At 42.2% G+C, this 23,758-nt stretch overlaps 1 protein-coding gene across 1 annotated transcript in view; it reads left to right on the top strand.

Annotated features, from left to right (window-relative positions):
- Positions 1–23,758, top strand: part of GRID2 (glutamate ionotropic receptor delta type subunit 2) — a 1,050,481-nt gene that overhangs the window by 574,704 nt on the left and 452,019 nt on the right. Inside the window, exon 4 of the mRNA XM_063135400.1 lies at positions 22,833–23,038. Coding sequence (XP_062991470.1) covers positions 22,833–23,038 — 206 coding nt within the window. The remainder of the gene's footprint in view (positions 1–22,832; positions 23,039–23,758) is intronic.

Here is a 23,758-nt window from a genome sequence, read left to right on the forward strand (position 1 = left end):
CTTTACAGCTTTGGAAACTTCATCCCACCACAGTAGGATGATTTTCAAGAATTAGCTCAAGACTTTTTTGGGAGGGGCTCTAAACCTAAGGAGAAACTAAAGAAAGAAGGAGGTAAATATTCCAATGGGGCTAAAAGGATCATTAAAGGAAAATTAAATAAGGAGGTTGCAGAAAAGCTGAATGTTTTTTGTTTTTGTTTTTTGTTTTATATCTCTGCTTTGGAAGATATAGGACAGAATTTGGTGCCTGAACTGATATTAGCGCACAGGGTCATCCAAAGGAGTTGAATGGTGGGAGATTCAGGATAGACAAAAGAAATTATGTCTTCACACAGCACCTAGGCCTTAGCTAGACCTAAGGATTATCCCAGGCAAATGGAGGGGTCATCCCTGCCTGCTCTCGGGATCCCCTGTGAGTCATTTGGCTGCACAGGGATGAACCCAGGACAATCCCGGGATATAGGCCTGGTCTAGCCATAGCCCTAGTTAAACTGTGGAACATGTTATCAGTTGTATTGATGGCTGCCAGCTTGTACACCTCTAAAAGCGTATTGGGCAAATTCATGGAGGGTAATGCTATCAAAGGCTACTTTGATAGTCATGATAGCTATATATTAGGGATGTGCTCCGCTTCTCTTCGGTTCAGAGAAGCAGGAGCGAGGCGGCCTAATTCGCCTCTGAAAAAGGCAGAGGCGAAGAGAGTCAGGGGGGCTGCGGATCGAGGCGAAGAGGATCGCCTCAATCCGGAGCTTCGCCTGAAGGTAAGTGGGGGGGAGGTGGATTAATCTGGCGCTGCCGGCGCTGCCATCCATGCGGCAGCACCAGGTAAGGGAGCAGGGAGGAGGGGGCACTTACCTTCCTCCATCGTGGGCTTCAATTGAGGCCCCGGTTGAAGCCGGAAGTGAAGGCCGAGGCCCCTTCCGGCTTCAACCGGGGTCTCAATTGAAGCCCGTGATAGAGGAAGGTAAGGGGGCAGGGGCCTGGCCTACCTGGCACCGCCGGCGCCGCCATCCATGCAGCGGCGGTGGTGCCAGGTAAGGGAGGAGGGACGCTTACCTTCCTCTGTCGCGGGCTTCAATTGAGGCCCCCAGTTGATGCCGGAAGTGAAGGCCGAGGCCTCTTCCGGCTTCAACTGGGGTCTCAATTGAAGCCCGCGACAGAGGAAGGTAAGGAGGTGGGGTGGGTGGGTGGCTTATCTTGCGCCGCCACCACCGTTCATATAGTGACGGCGGCAAAGTCGGATCTCGCTCCACGGAGCGGAGCAGGAGATGGGCGGAGCGCCACGAAGAGGATCGGGCCCGATCCGGATTTTCCGGATCAGGCCACGAAGCAGATTGGGGGGTCCATGCACACCCCTACTATATATTATCGCAGACATGATAGTGATTTCTGAGGTGATGATGCCAAGTTTCAGGCCAATAAGTGCAGAGGTTTTTGTGCTAGGTTCCAGGGAACTGCCAATATATTATTAAGGGAACTGCATAATGGAATTGCATTTACAGGTATAATAGCCTGTTCCAAGGAGAAAGCCTTGGAACTACATTTCAGGTGGGAGGGTGCTGTTGCACCATGTCCTGCTTCGCTGGTGCCTGGTCGACAGCTGGTTGGCCACTGTGTGAAGAGAGTGCTGGACTAGAAGGAACCTTGGTGTGATCTAGCATCCGGGCACTTCTTAGGTTCTTAAGGGTATGTGTGCAGTAACAGCCTTTTCAGTTTGAAGTTTTTGAAAATGGGATTTGCTTTCCTACTTGGGTTTTGTGGCAGGATATCTTTAGAAAGTGAACAATGCTAGAAGGATAAATCCAAGGAGGATTGTGCAAGAAAACTTTAAAGGGTTTTTTTTTTTGGGGGGGGATGACTAAAAATGATCCACTTCCCTGGGGTTTTCAGATAATCTTTTTATGCAAACATCATAAAGTTTCCTCTAAGTAAGAATCCTGCAAAATGTCAAAAGGACAGATGCAAGGATTGGGCAGTTACGATGAATTAAAAAAAAAATTCAGAATTTTGTTTGTTTTTGACTCACTTGGTAGCACCAAAATCACAGACACCTAGTGAGAGTGTGTGCATGTCATATAACTGGGGGTGTTTTGAAAAGGGATTTGTCCGCACCCCACTTTTGTGAGAAATTTGTTTTTACACTCATGCACACTGTTAGCCTAGTGCTTGGTGCAACATAAACCCCTACATGCTTGTAAAGATGTCAGAGAATTCAACCCCCACTCCCCCACCCCACCCCAAAGGGTATCCTCAGTCTTTGTTTCAGAGCAAGAAGACTGGCGCATCACTGGGCATTACATTAAGCAAGGAGTTGGCAATGTTTGGCCCAAAGGACATGTCCGCATGCAGACCTCAACACTACCGGGGGCAAGCCCCACTGCCCCTAACCCTCAGTGCCCCTCCCAAATTAAAATAACAATAAAATGGCATTCATAGTGACAATGACGCACCCAATGGGCCAAATTTCAGTGCTTCGTAGCCACTATGGAGCACCAAAAGGATCAAATTTAGATTGGAAACAAGCTACATTTAACTATTACAGTTCTCTTTAGCACTGCAAAGCATTTTCAGCCCTTTTGTTTTGGAAAACCGCATGGAGTCCTATCAACTATGGCCCATGGTGGGAGTCCAGGGACCAGAAATGGCCCACAGACTTGCAGGCATTGGCCACCCCTGCATTAACCAATGGGAAAGCAAGCAGCAGAGGTGTTAAGACAAGTTCTTTCCTGGTCTGTGTCCCTGCCCTGTCCCCTGCTCACTGGCTGCCAAGAGTGTGCATGGCCTTGTATTATACAATGCTGGTAGGCATCACCTTTAGCAGGAAGCAGTGTCCTGCCCTCCCTGTACCGGCAGACAAAAAGAAAGGGCCGGGGGAGATTGATTCCAGTTCTGGGGATTTGGTGGGACTCCACATTCCTGTTTAGGGATTTGGTGGCAGCAGCAGCCACCCACTAAACAAGTAAGTTTAGATACAGGCAGCTCCAGGTTATTGCTGGCTGTCAAGCTCTTCCTGTAATCCCCATGAGCTGCGGCTGCCCCACAGACACACAGTCCAGTACAAACACAGGAGTAGCCTCTGATAAGTTCCTTCTATATCCCCTCCCTAAAGCAATGGGATTGGAAATTAAGTTATGCCCTGGCTGGACTCTAGAGCTGTCAATCACAAAGCTACACTCCCTCGCTTTCTCCTTCTAGGATGAGCTTGGGGGAGACGTGTCATGTGCCTCCAAATCATTCACACAGCTTCAGAACGACCCGGATTCATTTTGGAGCAATTTGGAGAGCTGTTGGTTTTCATCAGATGAATCCCAAACCTGTCTTAAAACTTCTTCATTTGGCTCAGTATTGTGGATTAGTCTGAAACTGATGCGTACCCCCACTTTGAAACCCATGTTTCAGCTGCCTCCCCACACACAAATCTGTCTTTTATTACTACCAAAAGCAGACTTTCTAACAGGTTGGATACCTCACCTAAGGGTTAGTTAATGGCAGTAAGAGCTTTAAAGTAAAATGTGCTTGTCTTCTTTGGGGTCCACTCCTTTTGCCTTCAGCCCTGCCCCAGGAGATTCTGAGAACTGGAACTCATCCCTCAGGCTGAAAAGGGTTCTGCACCCCTACTTTAAAGTTACTGTTTGCAGTTTTAATACACTGACAGTCATAGGGCTCATCTACACCAAGCAGGATATTCCACTATGAAAGCGGTATATAAAAAGCAGGAGCCACACTACTGCTTTATTGTGGTACTGAAGTGCACTGACAACTGTTGGAGCCCATGACACATCTGCACCAAGCAGGATATAACACTAAGAAAGTGGCATGAAAGCGGTATATGGTATGTGTCAATGGGACCCAACAGTTGTCAGTGCACTTCAATACCACTATAAAGCAGTAGTGTGGCTCCTGCATTATATATACCACTTTCATACCGCTTTCATAGTGGAATATCTGCTTGGTGTAGACGAGCCCATAGTCCTGATTCAGATTGGGGATCTCCATAGCTGCTTTCGATATATAGATATAGATGAATGAAAAAGACAAGAATCCCAATGGTGGGACTCAAAAATTCATTTAGAGTGCAATCCTATGCATGCTTAGACAGAAAAAGTCCTAAAACTTCCATCATGCCCCATGTTGGAAGTTATAGGCAGGGACGTCCCTGGCACCCAACTGGGTCTGGGAGTCACACCTTTAATCTTGCCTAAAACAGGTTCCGTTCACACCTTTAATCCTGCATAAATGGGGCCTCTATTTACTCAACTTGGGAAAGCTGCAGTTTCTGGATCCACCGTTGTTGTGCCCAATGGAGACTCTGGACAAGGAAGCTCTTGCAGCAACACGAGAGAGGGAGGATGGAGGCAGCGGCTTGGTGGGCATGCGACAGAGCTGGACATGGGTGAGTCCACTCATCCCTGGCTGAAGGACTTTTTTTCTGTCTAAATATGCAGAAGATTGTGTCCTTAAAGTCATATCCTATGGGTGTCTACTCACAAATGCATTCCACTGAGTTTAATAGGACTAAGTACCCGGTGAGTGGTATAGGATTGGAGCCTTATAGCAGTATCCTACTGTATGTATGTTTTCTTAGACATAAGTCCCATTGAGTTCAATGGGGCTTAGGCCCAGATACATATGTGTAGGATTGCAGCCTTCATCTATAAAGAATGTCCTGATTCACCATCTCAAGACCTTTACATATTGCAGATGGGGCTTCCATCTCCCCCCACTCTTTCCATGCTAATTTTGTCTCCAGAGGAGAAGAGGGTTTTTTATTTTATTTTTTTTAAAAAGTGAGCATAATTAGACTGACTTACATCTTGGTAATCAAATGAATTGTGTTTACGTTTCCTTTATTAGAAATAATGCACCTTCTTTGCTGGCATTATTTAATTTCTCAGTTTAAAAGGAAATACTTAGCTGGCATTATTGAAATTATGCCCAGCAATACCCTTGCTGGATGAAGGAAAATCAGCTTTTGGTGTTTACAATAAATCTCACTACAACAAAACTGGGCTGGAATCCAGAATAAATATCATGCTAAGCCAAATATCTCCCATCGTACAAAGGGACTGCATTCATTTACATATCCATTTATCAATGTCATAGGTTTTAAGTTCAACACACTGGAATTGCATTTGACTTTTATCTTGGTTATCAGTGATTGCCTTTCATTAGAGGAGTGATAGAGCATAATTTATGTTTGGAATTATGTATTTCTGCAGGGCAAAGTGTTATTTGCATTATGTTCTGTTTTGTAAAATAGTCCAAATTCTTTTGAATTCAACAGGACCTGCTCATTTGATTTATTAAGGGGGCAGAAAAAAACAGTCCCTATTATTTCTGGTTGATCGAAAACTCCAGTCTACTTAAAATTATCTTGCCAACAAAGAAAATAGAAGCCTTTGAAAGAAGTTATTATTTCCATATAAGTCCTAATTAGTTGGCTAAGGGGAAAATGACTCCGAAAGCTCACTTCAGATCCACAGATAAGCAATACCTTAAATGAATCTTTAAAATGCGATGCATATGGGAAACAAATAAAGCAAAGACCAAATAGAAGTTGGAGCATCCATTTTAAATCACAGCTGAACTAGATGTGACGTTTGTCACATGGTTTGTCTTGTGAGGTTGATTTTCATTCAACAAAAAGCCATGGCATGCAGGGGAAGCTTTAACCCTATGAAACACCATGGTTGTAATCAGAATGCAGGGTGAGTGAGGGATTATTTATTTATTTATTTAAATATCTATTACATTTCTGTACTGCCCAATAGCCACAGCTCTCTGACAGGGCAAAGGTTAAAGCAAGAATTCTCAAACTCTGTTCCCCTCCCTCACACTTAAACATTGTTGGGGGATTCAGCACACTGTTGTTGTTGTTTTGCTCCCGAAGTCAAAATACGGACATTACTCACATTTTAATAATAATAAAAATTCTCTAGCACCAGTGTCATCAACAAAACCTGTAAACCCGTGTCATATTATTTGTGTAATTTATTTATTCACTATATTTATATACCACTCCATTATCTAAAATAGATTTCAGAGGGGCAGGCATAAGTAATAAAACAGTAAAATGGTAAAAAGATTAAAACAGCATATGAAAATTGTTCATTTTCAAAACAGAACACCAATAAAAACTGTAGCTCATCAGTTAAGGAATGCTTCTGGGAAAGAGCTGTTTTCAGCAGGGGCCAGAGGTTACACAGTGTTGGCCCCTGCCTGACCTCCAGGAATTCCAAACAAAAGGGGCCACCACACTAAAGGCTCTTTTCCTAACGGACTTCATTATGAAAATTATGGGCCCTACGCCAGGGGTGGGGAGCTAAGGCTGAATGGGGTAGGTCACCCACACCCACCAAGCTCTTGATAGGTTAGATGACATGAGTGGGCAGAGCCGCATCCCTTGACATCATCCAGGGTTCCACCGAGGGGGGGAGCATTCCCTCAGCCAGCATTTTGATCACTACCTCAACAGAGGGATTGGCTAAAGTAGGCACCCCTCTGCCTACAGGAGCACCCTGGGACCCTGTTCAGATGAAATGCTAATCAAGAAGATCCTGGATCCTCAGGGGTGACGGCATTGGGTCTGCCCTCTCAAAACGTGGAAGATTCTGCTTCTGATTTGGAGGTGAATGTTGAGCAACCATCTAGCCTCTGTGAATGTTGAAAGATATAAGCGAAGATAGCAGTCAGGGAAAGAACTGCTCATGTACAAAAAAAAAGCTCCTTGTGGATGAAGGTCAACTTACAAGCACGGCGCTCTTCATGAGTAAGACTTCTTCCAGAGGACCTCTGATGACCTACAGCTGAGCCCTTATTGGGGTTTAGGGAGCTCAGGTTAAAAAGACTCAGCCTCAGACAGAGTGTTGCTGGAAAAAATGTATTTATTATTTCTACTTCTGTATTCCATGACTATTTCTTTCTTCACTGAATGGTGCTGTACTCAGACCTTGGACTGTTTTCAAACTTTTCCTTTGGACTAGAACCTGCCTGGCTACCTTGTTATCTGCTTGAATCCTGTCTGCTCAGACCTGGATTACCCTGTGACCTCGCTTTGGAACTAGGGATGAATGATAAATTCATTTCAGTTTGTTTTTGATAAGGATTTACCCTGTTCACATTTTATGGATCGAACATCTCCTGTGGTCAAAGTCCGTGCATTTCCAGGCTTGCAATGTCATCCGTGGACCCCAAAATATGTTTGACAGCATGTGTTCTTTTTTGGGGGAAATGTGCACAAATACACTTTAATCAATGGGAAAAGAATGCAGTTTTCAAAGATGCACACAACTGATGCGTACATTTGGAAAAAATACACACGAAAATACGCATGGATTTCTGTACAGAAGAAAAACAAACAAACACCAAAGCTTGAAATATGATACAGACTCAAGTTGGAATGAGCTTCAAGATGGAATCTGGAGAATTTCGGTGAGCTCATGTTTTGCTGATGCCTACTTGGAACCAAACGTCTGGCGATGGCCCCCTCCCCTGCCTTGCCCCCTCCCCCAAAACAGCACACATAGTGGAGAACATGGGGCAGATGAAGGGCTTAGTGGTTCACTCACCTTCCCAATTGAGAGTTGTGTGAAGGAACCCCTGCTGTTATCTCCATTCACTGGTTGGAGATAATAATGGGGACTAAGGATGCTAGAGAAATTTGAGATGGACTAAAATGAGTTCAAATTTCTAAGAATCTGATCTGCAGAATCTGCTGTGAAATGGCCTCCCTAGGCCACAGATTCTCTGAACTACTGAATTTGTGTGTGAGTGTTTAGTTTCCCAAAATGTACACATATTCATTCGTAGGAAAATATGAAAGTTTCTGCTGGAAAACATATGCAGGGAAAAGTTGGGTGGAATGGGGGACAATACGCTAAATCATAGAATCATAGAATAGCAGAGTTGGAAGGGGCCTACAAAGCCATCGAGTCCAACCCCCTGCTCAATGCAGGAATCCACCCTAAAGCATCCCTGACAGATGGTTGTCCAGCTGACTCTTGAATGCCTCTAGTGTGGGAGAGCCCACAACCTCCCTAGGTAACTGATTCCACCGTGCGCAACAATGAAGCTCTGGAAACTGTGCACAATGGAGGATCCCAATGAAGGCAGATAGGCTCACAATGTTGTCAGACACATGCCAAACCGCAAAAGACTCTTGCATGGTTCCGGGATTGGGGACAAGCAGGGGTGAATGACAGTGGCAGGGTGAGCATCCAACGAATTGGACCTGGATGAGTTTGCCCATCCCTAACATGCCGCAGACCAAATTTGCTCAACCCTCTCCTTTTTCGCCTATTTCTTAAACAAAAATCAACTAGGAAAGTTGTGATTAATTTGCCCCTGCCTAGGGATTTTTATAAAATGGGATTTTTGCATTAAGTTTGATCATGGATCAGCAGTTCACCTATCCCATTTCATTTCCCAAGGACAAAGTGCCACCATGGAAATTGTAGTTTCATGGAATTCCTGATTTCATCAAACACATTTATAGAGAACTCTGAGATCAGGAGTGCCATTTTTACCTTTTGCTTTAAAATCTCAAGTAATTTTTACATGAAAATAGAATATGATGAGAGCACAGACCTCATACAAGAAATCCAAAGTGGTTGATACAAGTAAAACACATTTCAAAGAATGTTTTAGGTATTATTTTAGAAGCATTCCTTTCTTTTAAAAAAGAGACAAATGTCTTGCCCAGAGGACATTTCTGAATGGTAGCAAAAGAACTAGAAGTTCAGATGAGGGCCAGAGCTACACCACGCAGGATATAACACTTTGAAAATGGTTTGAAAACTGTATACAGTATGTGTCCTGGGCCCCAACCGTTGTCACTACAGTTATAAACTGTTTTAAAGCAGTAGTGTAGATCCTGCCCGGGACACATATTTTCGTTCTGGCTTTCCCCAGTTGTACCTCTCACATTTATATGATTTCTTATGTTCTGATTATGTGATGTTTTCAGAAAGGGTGTAACTTAAGCACAGCACTCATTAACCATTTACTATTCTCCATGGGAAGCAGGAATTCTTTTTTCTTTCCTTTTTTCTTAATGCTTTCTTAATCCCTTGGTGCTGATCTTTTTGAATACAATTTAAAGGAAGAGAAAAAGGCTGGCTTTTTAGGTATTTTCTCAGAGAGACTGCTTACTCTCTGTTTATGCTTGGCAAGAACTCATTTGAATTCATACTCTGTGCCATGGTTCTAAATTCCTCATGAAGAAACCAATCAATCATATAAAAAAAACCCTTAATTGTTGGTTTTGTGCCATTTTACTGTCGAGGCATTCTTTAGGCCTCTGATTAAAAGATAGCCATTTTCACTGTTTGAAAACATTCATTTTTAATGTTTTACAGGTGCTTAGACAGGCAAAAATATTCTTTGCATTCATTGAAAGGTGAAAAGAATAGGATCCTTTCTTGGGAAATGCATTTTGTCTCATTTCTAATTCTCTTTTATGTTGACTATGTATTATTTTAGATTCTCCTGGCATTTTACACATAAAATAAAGGGCAGAAAAATCTGTATTTGCAATTTTGTTCCATTCTCCTCTTCCTCCCTCCCACCCTTGCTATCAGAAAGACAAGCAATACTTGTTGAAACTCCTTGTTTGGAGGCCAACTTACAAGGTGAAGGTCCAATAGTCACTGAAACACTGCTATGTAGGCGAATTAAAATGCAAATTTTGAAATAAAGAAGAATGGCAACTGGACAATTTCTTCAGTGTGAGGCAGCAATCTGGCCTGATCTTGCCAGTGCAGTCCAAAAATAAACTGTCAAGTCTGGCCATTTGTTTTATTCAAAAGCCTTCTCTTTGAAAATAAGGAAATGTCAGGAATCCTTAGGGTGTATCTGCAAGAAAAGAAACAGATTTTGAGATCTTTAGGAATGTACACTCTGTGCAAGGTTGACTAGGTTCAACCCAACGTTCAACCCATGTAAATGTATTAGTATAATCCCCATGTTGCCACAGGGCTAGTAATCATAGGCCCCATTCAGAAGACACCTTAAACCATGGTGTTAAACATGGTGAATAGAGCAAAAAAGCCTTATTCACCATGGTTGAAACCGTGGTTTAAGGTGACTTCTGAATACAGCCTGAGAATGATTGGATGAAAATACATTTGGTAATTTCTCTTGCTGTTTTTCACAGGATCCACTGATTTAATTTTTGTTTGTTTGTTTTAAATTAAGCTGACTTATTAAACTTAAAATAAATCTACTCTCAAACCTCTGAGAAGACAACATTAGAGATGAATATGATCCCATTTTTATGTTCTAACTTGAACTTTGATGTTGGAGAGGTGACGAACTCTGAAGAAAGCTATATATAATTGTCCATTTCCTTTGCAACGAACATGTGATATCAGATCAGGTGCTGCTTGGTGCAGAGCAAATTGACTGGCACTGAGCCATAGAGCAATAGGAGTCTGGCGCAGAGCAAATTAGCATACTGTTTTGCTGTTAGAGCTTTAGGTTTGAACTTTTTCGAAGTTTCTAAATTCTCTGCTCGTCTACACTGTTCAAGCCTCAGTTTTTTGAAAATAATAAGCAAAATTGGTTTGGTAGATCACTAGTGTTACGCATTACACTAACAGATTCTTACATAGATACAACATACATTCCAAATAAACTGACTCTGGAGTAAGGGCCATTGAACTCAATGGATATGTTTTCAACTAAACATGTATAGAGTCAGCCTAAACATAAGTTGCAAGTTTCTCTTTGCTCCGAAATTAGCCATTGGGCGTTTTATAATGTTGGCTCTGACAGGCATTGATCCTTTGCCTTTTAGCCTGAAACACACAATAGTAAAAACTATTACTTGGTGTTGGTCCAGAATTATTTGATCATGTTACCTCTGTCAGCCATCACATAATGTCTTTAACTAAAAGAAAACCTGTTTTCTCCCTTTACTCATCTTCTCATCTTATGCTCCATATGTCCAGAACCTTGATTGATTTGTCTTGAGTTCTGGTGATTATATGTTGGCAGCCAGAGTGATGCTATATTTGGATGACAAATGTCAGAGATGAGCACATTGTGCCCGCCCCTCCCTCCTCTAACATGGCTGTGACAAAGTAATCAGTGTTCACTTCCATTCCATGTATTCACAGCTCAAAACAGAACATTGTGTGCTGATGTACAATCAGAATTGCTGAGTATATCATAAGATGAGTCTAAAGATCTAGCTAGTCCAGCATCCTGTTTCACACAGTGGCCAAATTGCTGCCTCCAGAAAGTCCATAAGCAGAACATGAAGGTAGCCTTTCTCCATTGTTGTTCCTCAGGACGTGATATTCAAAGGCATGTTCCCTGTGGACCCAGATGTTCCATACATCCATAATGACTAGTAGGCATAGACAGAGTTATCTTCCTCAAGGATCTCTGTATCTTAAATTACATTTTTGGTTATGGAGATGTGTTTGAACGGATGCTAAGTTTTGTCTGACAATGGCTTTCTGTTATTCTCCATGTAACTGCTGGGAGGTTCTCCTGCCAGCTGATTTTTCTTTTTACTGAGGATAGTTGAGCAATTTGCTCTGTTTAGGGGTCATTATTTATTTTTTTACTAATTCACACCTCCTGAGCATTTCACTGACCCAAGATGGAGTTGCATTCTGAAATCCATATTTCTGTGAGCTTTCGAATGTGATTTGTCTTTGAAAAAATGCACCCACAAAATGTATATATCAGGGGAAAGTACACACAAAATGCATATATCTGAGAAAAGTGAGTCCAGGATTGACAAATCTGTCCATCTGTCATTTTTAAAGATGCCCTCTTACACCATGGAAAAACAAGGGTGATCCAAAATACGGGCAGTGCTCAACAGGTAGCATCAACTACTCTAGTGCAATGCCAATGACATCAGCTAGCGCACCAATTTTCCCAGGAAATTTATTGATTTATTACATTTCTATGCCACCCAATAGCCAGAGTTATTGCTGCTGGCATTGCACTACAGTAGTTTACATTAGTTGTAGTGCCCCTTTGGATACTGCCCTATGTAAACACACTGCCATATTTAAAAAAGAAAGAAAGAAAGAAAGAAAATTCAGATTCTCCCTTTTACCTATTTGGTCCTCATAGTGCCTTATAAATGTCTTTAAAAGTTGTTGTTTTTAATAAATCTAAACCACTCATAGGAACAAATCAAATACTTAAAAACTGGCGGGGGAGAGAGGGGGATGGAACCAAGTAGTCAAACAAGTAGGGAATGGCAGATTTAGTATCATACCGTTTTCTGAAATGCCACTTTAATAAAAGTCCATAATGATATCTCATGGCCCTTAATCGTTTACAAATGCATATAATTATCCAGGGGCTGGTTGTGACTGCCTGATGACTATAATATTCTTTGGGTTGTCTCCAGACTATCTTAAAGTGGTTTATTATTCATTTGGCTACTTGCCAGGTTCCAACGTACTCATTTACTTCACTCTGCCTCCATAAACATATAATTAATGCAAGTTCATCACTGAAGTATTTGCTTTGCATTAATACATATTATTTCATCCTAAAGAGTGTGGCAAGATAAATGTTGCAGTTTCTCATTGCTGTGCATTGCCTTGGTCATTGTGTAGCCCTAGGTGGACTTACTTCTGACAGTGTTGGACTTACCTAGTGGTAGTAACACTGTCAGCACTGGGCAGCTTGGAGCCACCAGTTGAACTTCCCATAGTGCCTTAGAGTAATGCTACCTCAGTAGAATAGCAGAGAAATTAAAATGACAGCTTCAAGCCACCTGCCTGGAGGATTGTGGGCAGGCTTCAGTGCAGTGGTTGGCCTTGCTAGGATGCTGGACCCCCAACAAGTGCCCAACGTCACTGTGGTTTTATACCAGGTCTGTAGTTAATGTCTGGATTCTCTGAGAAATTTGTATGCAAAGTCTACCCCTCTGTTCATTCTCAGTAGGCAGACTTGGTGCCTGAACAATGTCTCCACCTGCAGCTGAAACTCTCATTGCTTTCACTGACTCCTTTCACCCCTGAATTGGCCCTTGGCCCAACAATCATTACAGGGCTGAAAGATGTGGTTAATATTGAGGGGGAGGAGGTTATCTGCTCAGCTTGTAGTCCATCTTTTCTTTCTTTCATCACCTACATACCTATCTATATTATAGATAACCATATTTTTTTCAATTATTTACATTATTTACAAGCCACCTTTTAGGGCCAAGCATAGAAGCATAGAATAGTAGAGTTGGAAGGGGCCTATAAGGCCATCAAGTCCAACCCCCTGCTCAATGCAGGAATCCATCCTAAAGCATACCTGTCCAGCTGCCTCTTGAATGCCTCTACTGTGGGAGAGCCCAAAACCAACCTAGGTTCCATTGTTGTACTTCTCTAATAGTCAGGAAGTATTTCCTGATGTCCAGCCAGAATCTGGCTTCCTGTAACTTGAGCCCATTATTCCATGTCTTATGCTCTGGGAGGATCGAGAAGAGATCCTGGCACTCCTCTGTGTGACAACCCTTTAAATAATTGAAAAGTGCTTTCATGTCTCCCCTAAAGCACTCACAGGGTGGTTTCCATTGTATAAATATAAAATTGCATCATTTCATAAATCTAGATTGCCGTAATACTTTTATTTTATTTTTTAAAAAAACTAACATATGAGACAGCATAACAGCAGCAATAAAATCAATAATAAAATAACAATAATGATTAGCAATCATGAAAACAGTTAAAATAATTAGCAGCGGACCAAACTATGGAAACATCATATACTGTAAATAAAGATATTGCAAAGAAATAAACAAAACAAAACATTAACTGAAGACTCCAATAGGATTCTCTTGCAACAAGCAATTCAATCCTGTAAAACTGCCTCTAGGACTTAGATCTATGCTCGTGTTCTTTATCTGTAATGAAATGCACTGATAACTGTTGGGGAACATTACATATTACATTTATTTATGTATTGAATTTATATCCCACCTTTTTTTCTTCCTTAACTATTTAAATATATAACTTTTCTGAATTTATCTGCCAAAACAGTATGGATGTTACCTATTGTACAGAAAGTATATCTTCATTAAAACAAAATAAAAGTACATGGTGTACATAATCCTCCTCCTCTCCATTTTATCCTCACAACAACCCTGTGAGGAGCCTGTGACTGGCCCAAAGTCACCCTGTGAGCTTCCATGGCTGAGTGGGGACTAGAACCCAGATTTCCCAGCTCCCAGTCCAACACTCTACCAGCTACACCACACTGGCTCCCCACTTTTCTAACACTTTCCTAGCATTATTTCTAGGGCTGTGCATGGACCCCCTGATTTGCCTCAGAGGCCAGTTCGGAGCCCCCGAAGCAGCCCTGATTTGCCTCGGGGGTGCTTCGGCGGTTGCCAGACTCGCCTCAGAGCCTAAGCGAGATTCAGACCCTCCAAGGTGACTTGGACTTTTCTAGGTGCCGGCTGTGCAGCTGGCACCCAGAAAAGCCTCCCTATACCCGCTCTTCCCACTTACCTGCTGCTGCTGCCATCGCCACTGCAGCCTCGTCGCTCCTGCCGGCTTCCAGCGCCACATGTCCGAAGAACCAGGCTGCGTACAATTTTAAGATATTGCGAGGGCTCTGTGATTAGTACCTCTATGGCCACCTTAGTTTAGTACCTCTATGGCCCCAAACTACACTGTTTAGTACCTCTGTGGCCACAAACTACACTGTTTAGTTCCTCTATGGCCACAAACTACAGTGGCCATAGAGGTACTAATCAGCAGAGCCCCCGCGATATCTTAAAATTGTGTGCTACCTGGATCTTCTGATATGCGTTGCTGGCACAGGAAGCCAGCAGGAGCGGCGAGGAGGAGGCGATGGCAGCAAGTAAGGACTGCTCAGTGCCGCTTCGAAGTGGCCCAAGGCGCCCCAAAGCTTTGGAGCTGATTGGCTTCAGCTTCAGGGTGCCTTGGGTAGAGCCAGAACCGCCTCGGAACTGAGGCGAGGTGGGCTGAATTACCCACCTCACCTCGGATTCGGGGCCTCAGTCCGAGGCGGTGCACAGCCCTAATTATTTCCTGGTTTTATTCTGCATAATCCTCAAAATCGCAACAGATATCATTGTGTGTGCTACAAGTTATAAATGCACAAGAGGGATAAAGTGTCACCATGATGGAATGGGTTTGATATGAGAAGAGGTGCAGATCCAGGCTAGATCTTTCTACTGCTTGTGGAAGTAAGGTGTGAGAATGAGAACACTGTTGTCCTCTTTTTCCATCAAAATTGTCTATAAACCTGCCCATGCCTTGGATATTCTGTATGAGGAACTGTTTGAGATATAAGCTAATAGTGGAAAGATATTGTTTAAAGTGATTTCTCAAAGACAGCTGTTGAGTCAGTGCTGTTAAAATGAAGGCACTTGAAATGGGGGGGGGGTCTGTATGAGGATCAAAGAGTTAAAGCCTTGAGCAGCAGAAAGGTTTATGTGACAATTGACAGTGTTAAAGCTCCACCAATAAAGGCATCAAAGATAAACTAACTATGCAGTTAAGCACTATACTAAATAAACTCTATATAAATGGGTTCATTTGGCATACAGTCTAAAATATGGTAGCTACTTTCCGAAGGAACACAGAAAGATGTTTTCTACAGATGATGCATGTTGATTACAGCATCCAAGAGACTTAGGAGCACAGGAGTGTTGCTACGTGTGTTTCAGGGGTGCTTGGATGTGTCTGTACAAACTGCCCTGAGTTAGCACCTGGCATGATTACTGCACTTATCAAACAAGCTTGCGGAAATACAAAGAAACACCCATCTGTCTTCAAACACCCAGATAAGCTTCTTCTTTTTAAATAAAACTTAGGAAGCTGCTCGCCCTAGGTAGTATGTGCTTCGCAGAGCCAAAGGGATAATTCACAGAAAACTGTTTCAATGAATTTACAGCATAATTCTTGCATATTTGGACAGATCCCCCTCCAACAATACCCAGCATGGGGCATGCTGGGAGTTGTAGGCCTTTTTTGTGTGTGTCTAAACTTGCATAGGATTGCACTCTTAAATATATATATTCTTCCTCTTTCCCATCAAAAGCTTTCATAAACAGTTGTTATCTTGGTCATTCGACCTCACCACTTGTTTGTGAAACTAGTGAATGGCTTGGTTTGCTTGGGCAAGCTTCTTATCTACCATTTTTGAACATTTTAAAGAGATTTCAAGATTTGAACATTTTAAAGAAGTGGCCCCTAAAAAGTGGTCTTTAAGCAGAGCTGCTACTTTCCCATGGCAATACAAGGGGATGTGTTGACACACTTTTTAGCTGTTGCCCTCATGTGTTAAGAGGCCCTTCCAGGCACCGAAGGGTGCAGAGGGGGGAGCGGGAAAGTGTGTTTTTTGGGCCTCTGGAAAGTGTGCAGATTCCCCCCCTCCTCCTGGCAAGCCTTAAGAGGTCCTTTCAGGCCCGGATGGGTGAAGGGGGAGAAAGAGAGAAAGCACACAATTTCCTCAGCACAAGAATGTCATGCTGTTGGAATTGCACACTTCCCAGAGGCCTCAGATGCATGCAATGGCGAGTGCTCGCTGGGCTGGCTTGGTTGGAAGATGGCCGGCCACACAGCGCTCGGCAAGCACATGAGGCAAGCTTCCAGGGCACTCACCATTCACTAGTTATCAGCATTGTTTGTTTCAAAGTGGCGTGTAGTGTTGTCCAAACCTGGCATGGTGGGTTGTCAACCACGCATAAGCTGCCCTGATAACCCATGGCTTGTTGTAGGATTGCTCAGGGTCAGTTGTTTTCATTGTGGTGGCATGGGTGAAAGGGCTAGAGAAATGCCTGGGGAAAGTGGCAAATGCGGATTGCGGAAGCAGAAGGTTCGAACGTATAATTGGGCTCTAGGCATTGGCTCTAGGCATTGGCTGCCTAGAGCCCAATTCAAGGTGCTGGTTTTAACTTATAAAGCCTTACATGGCTTGGGACCACAATACCTGATGGAACACCTCTCACAGGTTCATGCTGTGAGAGGCGTTCCATCAGGTATTGTGGCCCCAAGCCATGTAAGACTTTATAGGTTAAAACCATACACTACGCATAACATCTAAAGTCGTCGTCCGAGTGCCTACTCTGAGGGAAGCTCGAAGAATGGCAACAAGGGAGAGGGCCTTTTCAGTGGTGGCCCCCCAATTATGAAATGATCTCCTCATCGAGGCTCTTTTTGGCACCAGGTCAAGACTTTTCTCTTCTCCCAGGCAGTTAACAACATATGCTGAGGTTTTTAACTGACCCCAGAATAGTTGTTTTAAATGGATATTGTTTTTATGCTTTTGGTGGTTTGAAATTTTTGTATATTTGTTTTTAATGTGCACTGTTTTTAGCTTTTGTAAACCACCCATAGAGCTTCAGCTATGGGGAGGTATATAAATGAAATAAATAAATAAACAAAAAATGTAAATGTGGCTGAAGTCAGATCCAATTTCAGTAGGACCACTGTTTTCCGTATCCTGGACAGAAGCATTTTTATTTATTTGTTTCTTTTTTCCTGTTCTTTACTGTTTTACTATTTATATATTTAATTGAGAACCCCTTTGCATCTCTACAGCTGAACAAAGTGGTTAATACAATTTACAGTCCAGTAAAAAATACAATTGCCACAGAGCAAGCTCACCCCGGGAATGAGCCCTCTATGGTATGCAACCTGGGGTCGTATTCATAAATAGTGCTCACTGCCTCATGGGAATATGGGCAGCAAGTTTAACATTTTGTCCGGAGAACTGAAATTTCTCCACATCCATTTGAGCTATGCCTCCACAGGGTGCAGTTCACTTCCATAATGGAGGGCCTCTGCTCTTGCAGCTATCACTGTGCAAAGAAGGATGACTGCAGCAGGCTCACAAAGCACTGTTGATAAGAATTTGGACAGCATCATTTGTTAACACAACAGCTTTCTTCATCAGCAGTAGAAACAAAACGGCCTTTTGTGTAAATCACCCAGTGCATATTTTTGAAGTGTGTTTCCCTTTAACTGAACAGACTGATATTTTCAGAAGTGGTATGAGTAGGGAAAATGTTACATGGCGTATAATGGCATTTCTTATGTATATCGTTTGAGGAGGGTCTACTTGAATGGCAACATGCCCGTTTGGTAGCTATGGATTGTCCATTACCTACACTTCATTTGTTTTACAGTTTTCCATTATGTTCAGAAAAACCTGAGCAGATTGTGACTTTGTTTTGTTGTCCTTATCAGGGAACATAATCTTCCATAGCCTCTCCTCTAGAGCTGGTCAGATTATTCATTGCGAATGCAGACTTATGTGCTTGGGAACGGTGCACTCATTTTTCAAAAGTTTGGATGAACACATTGCAGCCTCATGGTTGCTCATTCGCTGTCACCGTTTGCTCATTTTTCATGACTGGTGATCGATTGGCTGAAACCCCGGCTTCTGCTTTGGTTGACTTAGACTTTTTTAATAGCAAGAAAATAACCTTTGGGGGAGAAAGAAAGCAGTGAATGATGTCTGGCAACACTGTGGACAACACAGTCGTGGTGCAAACATTCAAGGCCTCAAGCTGCAGTGAGATTCTCCTTCACAAGCCACAGTGAAATGAACTGTGCTCTTTCATAGCTCACATTTGTTTCAGTGGGTTGTGTGTAGGACAACATTTCAGTAAGTTTGTCCAAGGAGAATTGTTGTTTGTGTTAAGCTTAAGGATGGATTTGTTTCTTTCCTACCAGCCCAGGTGGGAAATCAGATCAACTTGGGGGGATTCTACACGTCGTACTGAGGGTGCTTCCATGCGCCCCCAGTGCACCCCCAAAGCGGAAGAAGCTCTCCACCCCGCCTTCTTCCACCGAGCTCTCTGACCTGGCCGGCGAGGAAGTAGGTGGGTGGCGGCGGCGGCAAGGACGCCTCTTCCTCGTCTCTTCTCCAGGCAAGCTACAAGATCGCTTTGGGGGCGCACTGGGGGTGCATGGAAGCGCCCTCAGTACGGCGTGTAGAATCCCCCCTGGATTGTGACTGCAATCCAAACTATAAAAACTATAACTCCCAAGGATCACTTTAACCTTTTGTCCTGTTGCGATAGAGCAGGGCACCAGAGAGGAAAGAGGGGGGAGATCTGATGTCCCTCCCTCCCTCTTTCTGGGGCTGGAGCCAAAGTACAGGATACCCCAAACCACCCCCACCCCCAAATGACCATCCAGGCAGTTCATAAGAGCATCCAAGCAGTAAAAAAAAGCTCCATTTTATTCTTGTAGCCATGATAGTGCTAGGATTTAATTACATTTAAAATGGCAAAACTGTACATGGTCACAGTATTATTTCTTTAAAAAAAAAACAGGGTTAGCAGTTTTATTGTTCTCTTCCAACATGCCAGGAATGTAGAAGCAGCTGTAAAGCATAGAATGGCAGGGGTGGGAGGACAAAATCATTAGTTCTGTGCTTTAGAACTGAGGTAATACAAATGGCCATCTAAATAGACTATGTGGAAAGGAGGACTGGGCTCCTGTATCTTTTACAGTTGCATAGAAAAGGGGATTTCAGCAGGTGTCATTTGTATGCATGCAGCACCTGGTGAAATCCCCTATTCATTGCAACAATTAAAGTTGCAGGAGCCCTGCCCTCTTTATCTGTTCACCCTTGCTGATTACAATAATGCATAGCACTTACATAGCAGTTTGGTATGTTCAAAGCACTTCACATACATTCTCTTACTGTAATCCTTACCATAACCCTGTAAATTATTATTATTATTATTATTATTATTATTATTATTATTATTATTATTATTATTATTTACATTTATATACCACCCCATAGCTGAAGCTCTCTGGGCAGTTTACAAAAGTTAAAAACAGTGAATATAATTTAAAACCGCCCAGAGAGCCGCCCAGAGAGCTTCGGCTATTGGGCGGTATAAAAATGTAATAAATAAATAAATAAATAAATAAATAAAACCATAAAAAGCATAAAATACAAACAAAAACAGACATCCATTTAAAAACAACTAATCATAAGTATTATACTCATATTTCATATGTAGGGCTGGAACCGAGGCCACCAACAGAGTTCATGGGAAAAGTGAGAAAGTGTGTGTGTGTGTGTCAATATATCAGGAAGTCTGTTCAATCTTTCAGCTGCTATGTTCTATCTCTGATCACATTTAACTTTCTCTGAGTTGCACTCATTGAACCTGATGGGGGGGAAAGCTACTTGGGATATAATCTACATCTACAGCATCATATACCACCTAGATATCATGAATGCCTTGCTCTCTTTACCTTTCACCTGAAAAGTTCTTTCAAACTTTCTAATAACTTTCCAGGACTGCAAGGGGAACCATGTACAGCTATATATTTCAGGTGTTAAAGTACGAGCATATATTTTTATGGTGCACTTAAAATCAGGCACATTTGTAGCAGTTCAGATAATTGTGTTGCTTCTTAAATTGGCCTTGAAGTGCCAAAAAGACCTCTAACAGCACTGATTAGACTGAATTTAATTTCCCTGATTTAGACATTAAATAGGAGCTGCAATTAAGCATCACTGACTATCTTTTGGAAGTATATTTTTAGAATGAGGATGCACTTTAGCAGTGTTAGACCATTATTCGGTGTTTAGTACTACTTGAAATTTGCAGAAGTCTCTGTCTAAATACTGCAATTACATCCCTTGATTCCAAAAGAGGTGTCCACTCTCTTTCTTGGACTGTGGTTCATCTTTATATGTGATTTTAAAGTGGAACTGCAGGTTGCAGATGATTTCAACCCATAATTTCATACATCCATGGTTTTCATGCTTCCCCCCTCTAAGGAACTGTTGGCACATCAACATGTCTGCAGAGGAAATTTAGGTTTTCTTATAAGGTGTTCACTTCTGGCAAGACACCGATCAGGTCTGTTAGGTGTCAGCTTAGAATTTTCCTTACAACACTTCCGTGAATCTCTAGCTTATAGGAATGACTGTTGCTGTGGATTCCAGCCTTTATTGGGCTTGACAGACTCCCAGCGAGCACCAGACTCAGCTTGCATCGCAGGCTGAGCCACAGGGTTTCCCCCCAATTCCAGGAACTTTTCTGTTTTGTTTTGTTTTTAATACAAAAATAGAAATGTGCTCAAATTGCAGGGCTCAGTTTGCATGACATGCAAATTTCAGCTGCAAATTTCATAACGTATGCACGTTTTGGCTGAAATTCACATTATTCATGCAAATTGCATTCCACAATTCATTCACATTTCTCTAAATGTTTAAACCCTGGAAAAACCCACAAGCAGACTTGACTCCATGCAGATCAAGTTGGGCCAGGTTGTGGGGAAGCATGCCAAAGTCGGGGGGGGGGGGGGATGAGCGGTTGAAAGCTTGGTGACTTCTACCTCCCAGACAGATTTCTCCCACATCCCTACTAGGTTATAGGAGAAGATCAGTAGTGAACCACAGGCTGTCTTTCAATTAAACCACTCCACCATTACTGACCATCTTATTTTAGATTCCCTGATTTGCTTACATGGTATCTCAGGGTTGCTTGCAAAATAGTTTGAAAACCGCTACCCTAAGGGGGAAAAAATGTATGAACAGTATAAATATGCATGCACTTATTTATACTTCTATCCTGTATCTACTGTAAAAACTCAGAGCTGCCAACATGGGCTTCCTTAAGACCAAAATCAGATCCATTCAACCTTGGATTCTCCCAGGCCATTAATATGGAGTGCATTTGTTATGTCTGAATCAGATGTCTTGTAGTGTCTTTCTCACCACTACTAGCTGAAGCTAGTTTTGGTTCCATTTCAGTATAGCTTCTTAGGCTCCACGACACTCACACATCATGCCACTGTTTTTATTATGATTTCTCTATCCAGTCACTGTTGATGCAAACCCAAATGGAAAGTCAGGAGGAAGAGGAGGGGTTAGAGTGAAAAACTGCTTTCAAAATGAAGGCTGAACTGGGCATGAATGACAAAAATCGCCTCCCTAAAGATGTGATATTTTCATTTCAAGTGAATCTTCCATTGGCACTGATGGAAGCTTACCTTGAAATGTTAGCAGCAATTTCAGAGAGGTGAACTGAGTCGAGACTATGGCATTCTCCACTATCCTGAGGCAGTCCAGCCTTCTGGGTGTGTTATTTAAGTAATGAAAATATGCATATTATTAATCACATTCACATAATTAGCATCAACATCTACTTTGAGCCTAGGGCAGAAAGACTGTGTAGTTGGTCCCTCAGACTGACCACCTGTGAGGTCATTAAATATTGGACACCCCCCTTTCCTGGTACTGCACTCAGTTTGGGGCACTTCTCCCAGGGTGAAGCATACTTTAAACCGGTTTCATGGGCTGAGAGTGACTTCAGACTCCATACTCCCCTCTGTCATGGTTTGCAATATGGGTACTATTGTTGTTAAATGTTCAAGTTAGCAAATGATAGTCTCCCCCACCCCATTGACAGGTGTGTTATTCTTAGAATGTGAAATCCAGATTCCATCCAACAAAAGAAAATCACTTGGAGGTGCATTTCAATAACATATTGCCCTCTTCTCTGCAGGTGTTGCTTAATGAGAAACTATTTCCTGAGCACCGTAGGGTTAGTCAGAATCTGGAACACAATACGATAAGCAGAAGAAGTGGAAGGCAACTAGGAATAATTAAATACCTTTTTTAATGGTTCTTTTCAAAACGAACTAGTGCCTAAAAATTCCTTTTCACAAATTAGCCCTTTAGGACATGTCATGAGCATAGCTGAGGAACGGTTCCAATGAATATTAAGTTAATGTGGCCTTCAGGGGGTGGTTGCTTGACACGAGGCAGAATACCTTTTTCCAGATAAGCCAAAATAGGTTTTGTCTTATTTCTATATGGTAATTAGCATTTTGATGGGCTTTTGATGTTCCCAGATATCCGTGGAATACAAGAGTTTTTGGACAAAGTATCTCAGCAGGGAATGGATGTAGCGCTACAGAAAGTAGAGAACAACATCAATAAAATGATCACAGGGCTCTTTGCCACCATGCGGATTGAAGAACTGAACCGCTACCGGGATACTCTGAGAAGGGCCATTCTGGTAATGAACCCATCAACGGCCAAGTCTTTCATTGCCGAGGTAAGTGTAACCGCCAGCTGACATTTATTTTCACCCTTAAACTCGGGCACCTTTTCCTGGAATGATGTAGCTTTTAATTAAAGGTTTCTGTTTTTGTTATTAAATGAAAATCTCATTCTGTTATGGATTTCCCCTTTCCTACATATATAAAATGAATTAATACATTGATTTAAAAGATCTACATTTATTATCAATATGCTTATAATATATCTAAATCGATATATCTAGGAGGGAGGGAGGGAGGGAGGGAGGGAGGGAGGGAGAGAGAGAGAGAGAGAGAGAGAGAGAGAGAGAGAGAGAGAGAGGTTATAATCTTATTGATAATAAATGTAGATCTTTTCCCCCTTTTTAATAAAAACAGCTCCTAACAAAACACATTATGGTGATGAGGTTTGTATATTTTGTCATCCACAGGAGAATTCACTTGTACTCTTGTGAGTGAAATATTCAGAAATTGAGAAATGATTTGCTTCAAAACTCATTAGCATTTATGTTTATTGTTTGGCTAATTACCTCTGTAGTTTATTCCTTTACATTTATTTCACTGTTGTAGTTTATTGGCATGTTTCTTTTTTTAAATATCAGGTTACCCGAAGAGGCCTTTTGAAAATACTATGTCCATAGTCTACATTGTTTAATGAATTTTGTAAGTGGGGTGGGCAAAGAAGCAAGAAACACTTAAATTTGTGAGTGCTGCTCATGGTGCTTCTTCTGGTCCTC

This window comes from Elgaria multicarinata, chromosome 10, assembly GCF_023053635.1.
Source record: "Elgaria multicarinata webbii isolate HBS135686 ecotype San Diego chromosome 10, rElgMul1.1.pri, whole genome shotgun sequence".
Classification (NCBI taxonomy): domain Eukaryota; kingdom Metazoa; phylum Chordata; class Lepidosauria; order Squamata; family Anguidae; genus Elgaria; species Elgaria multicarinata.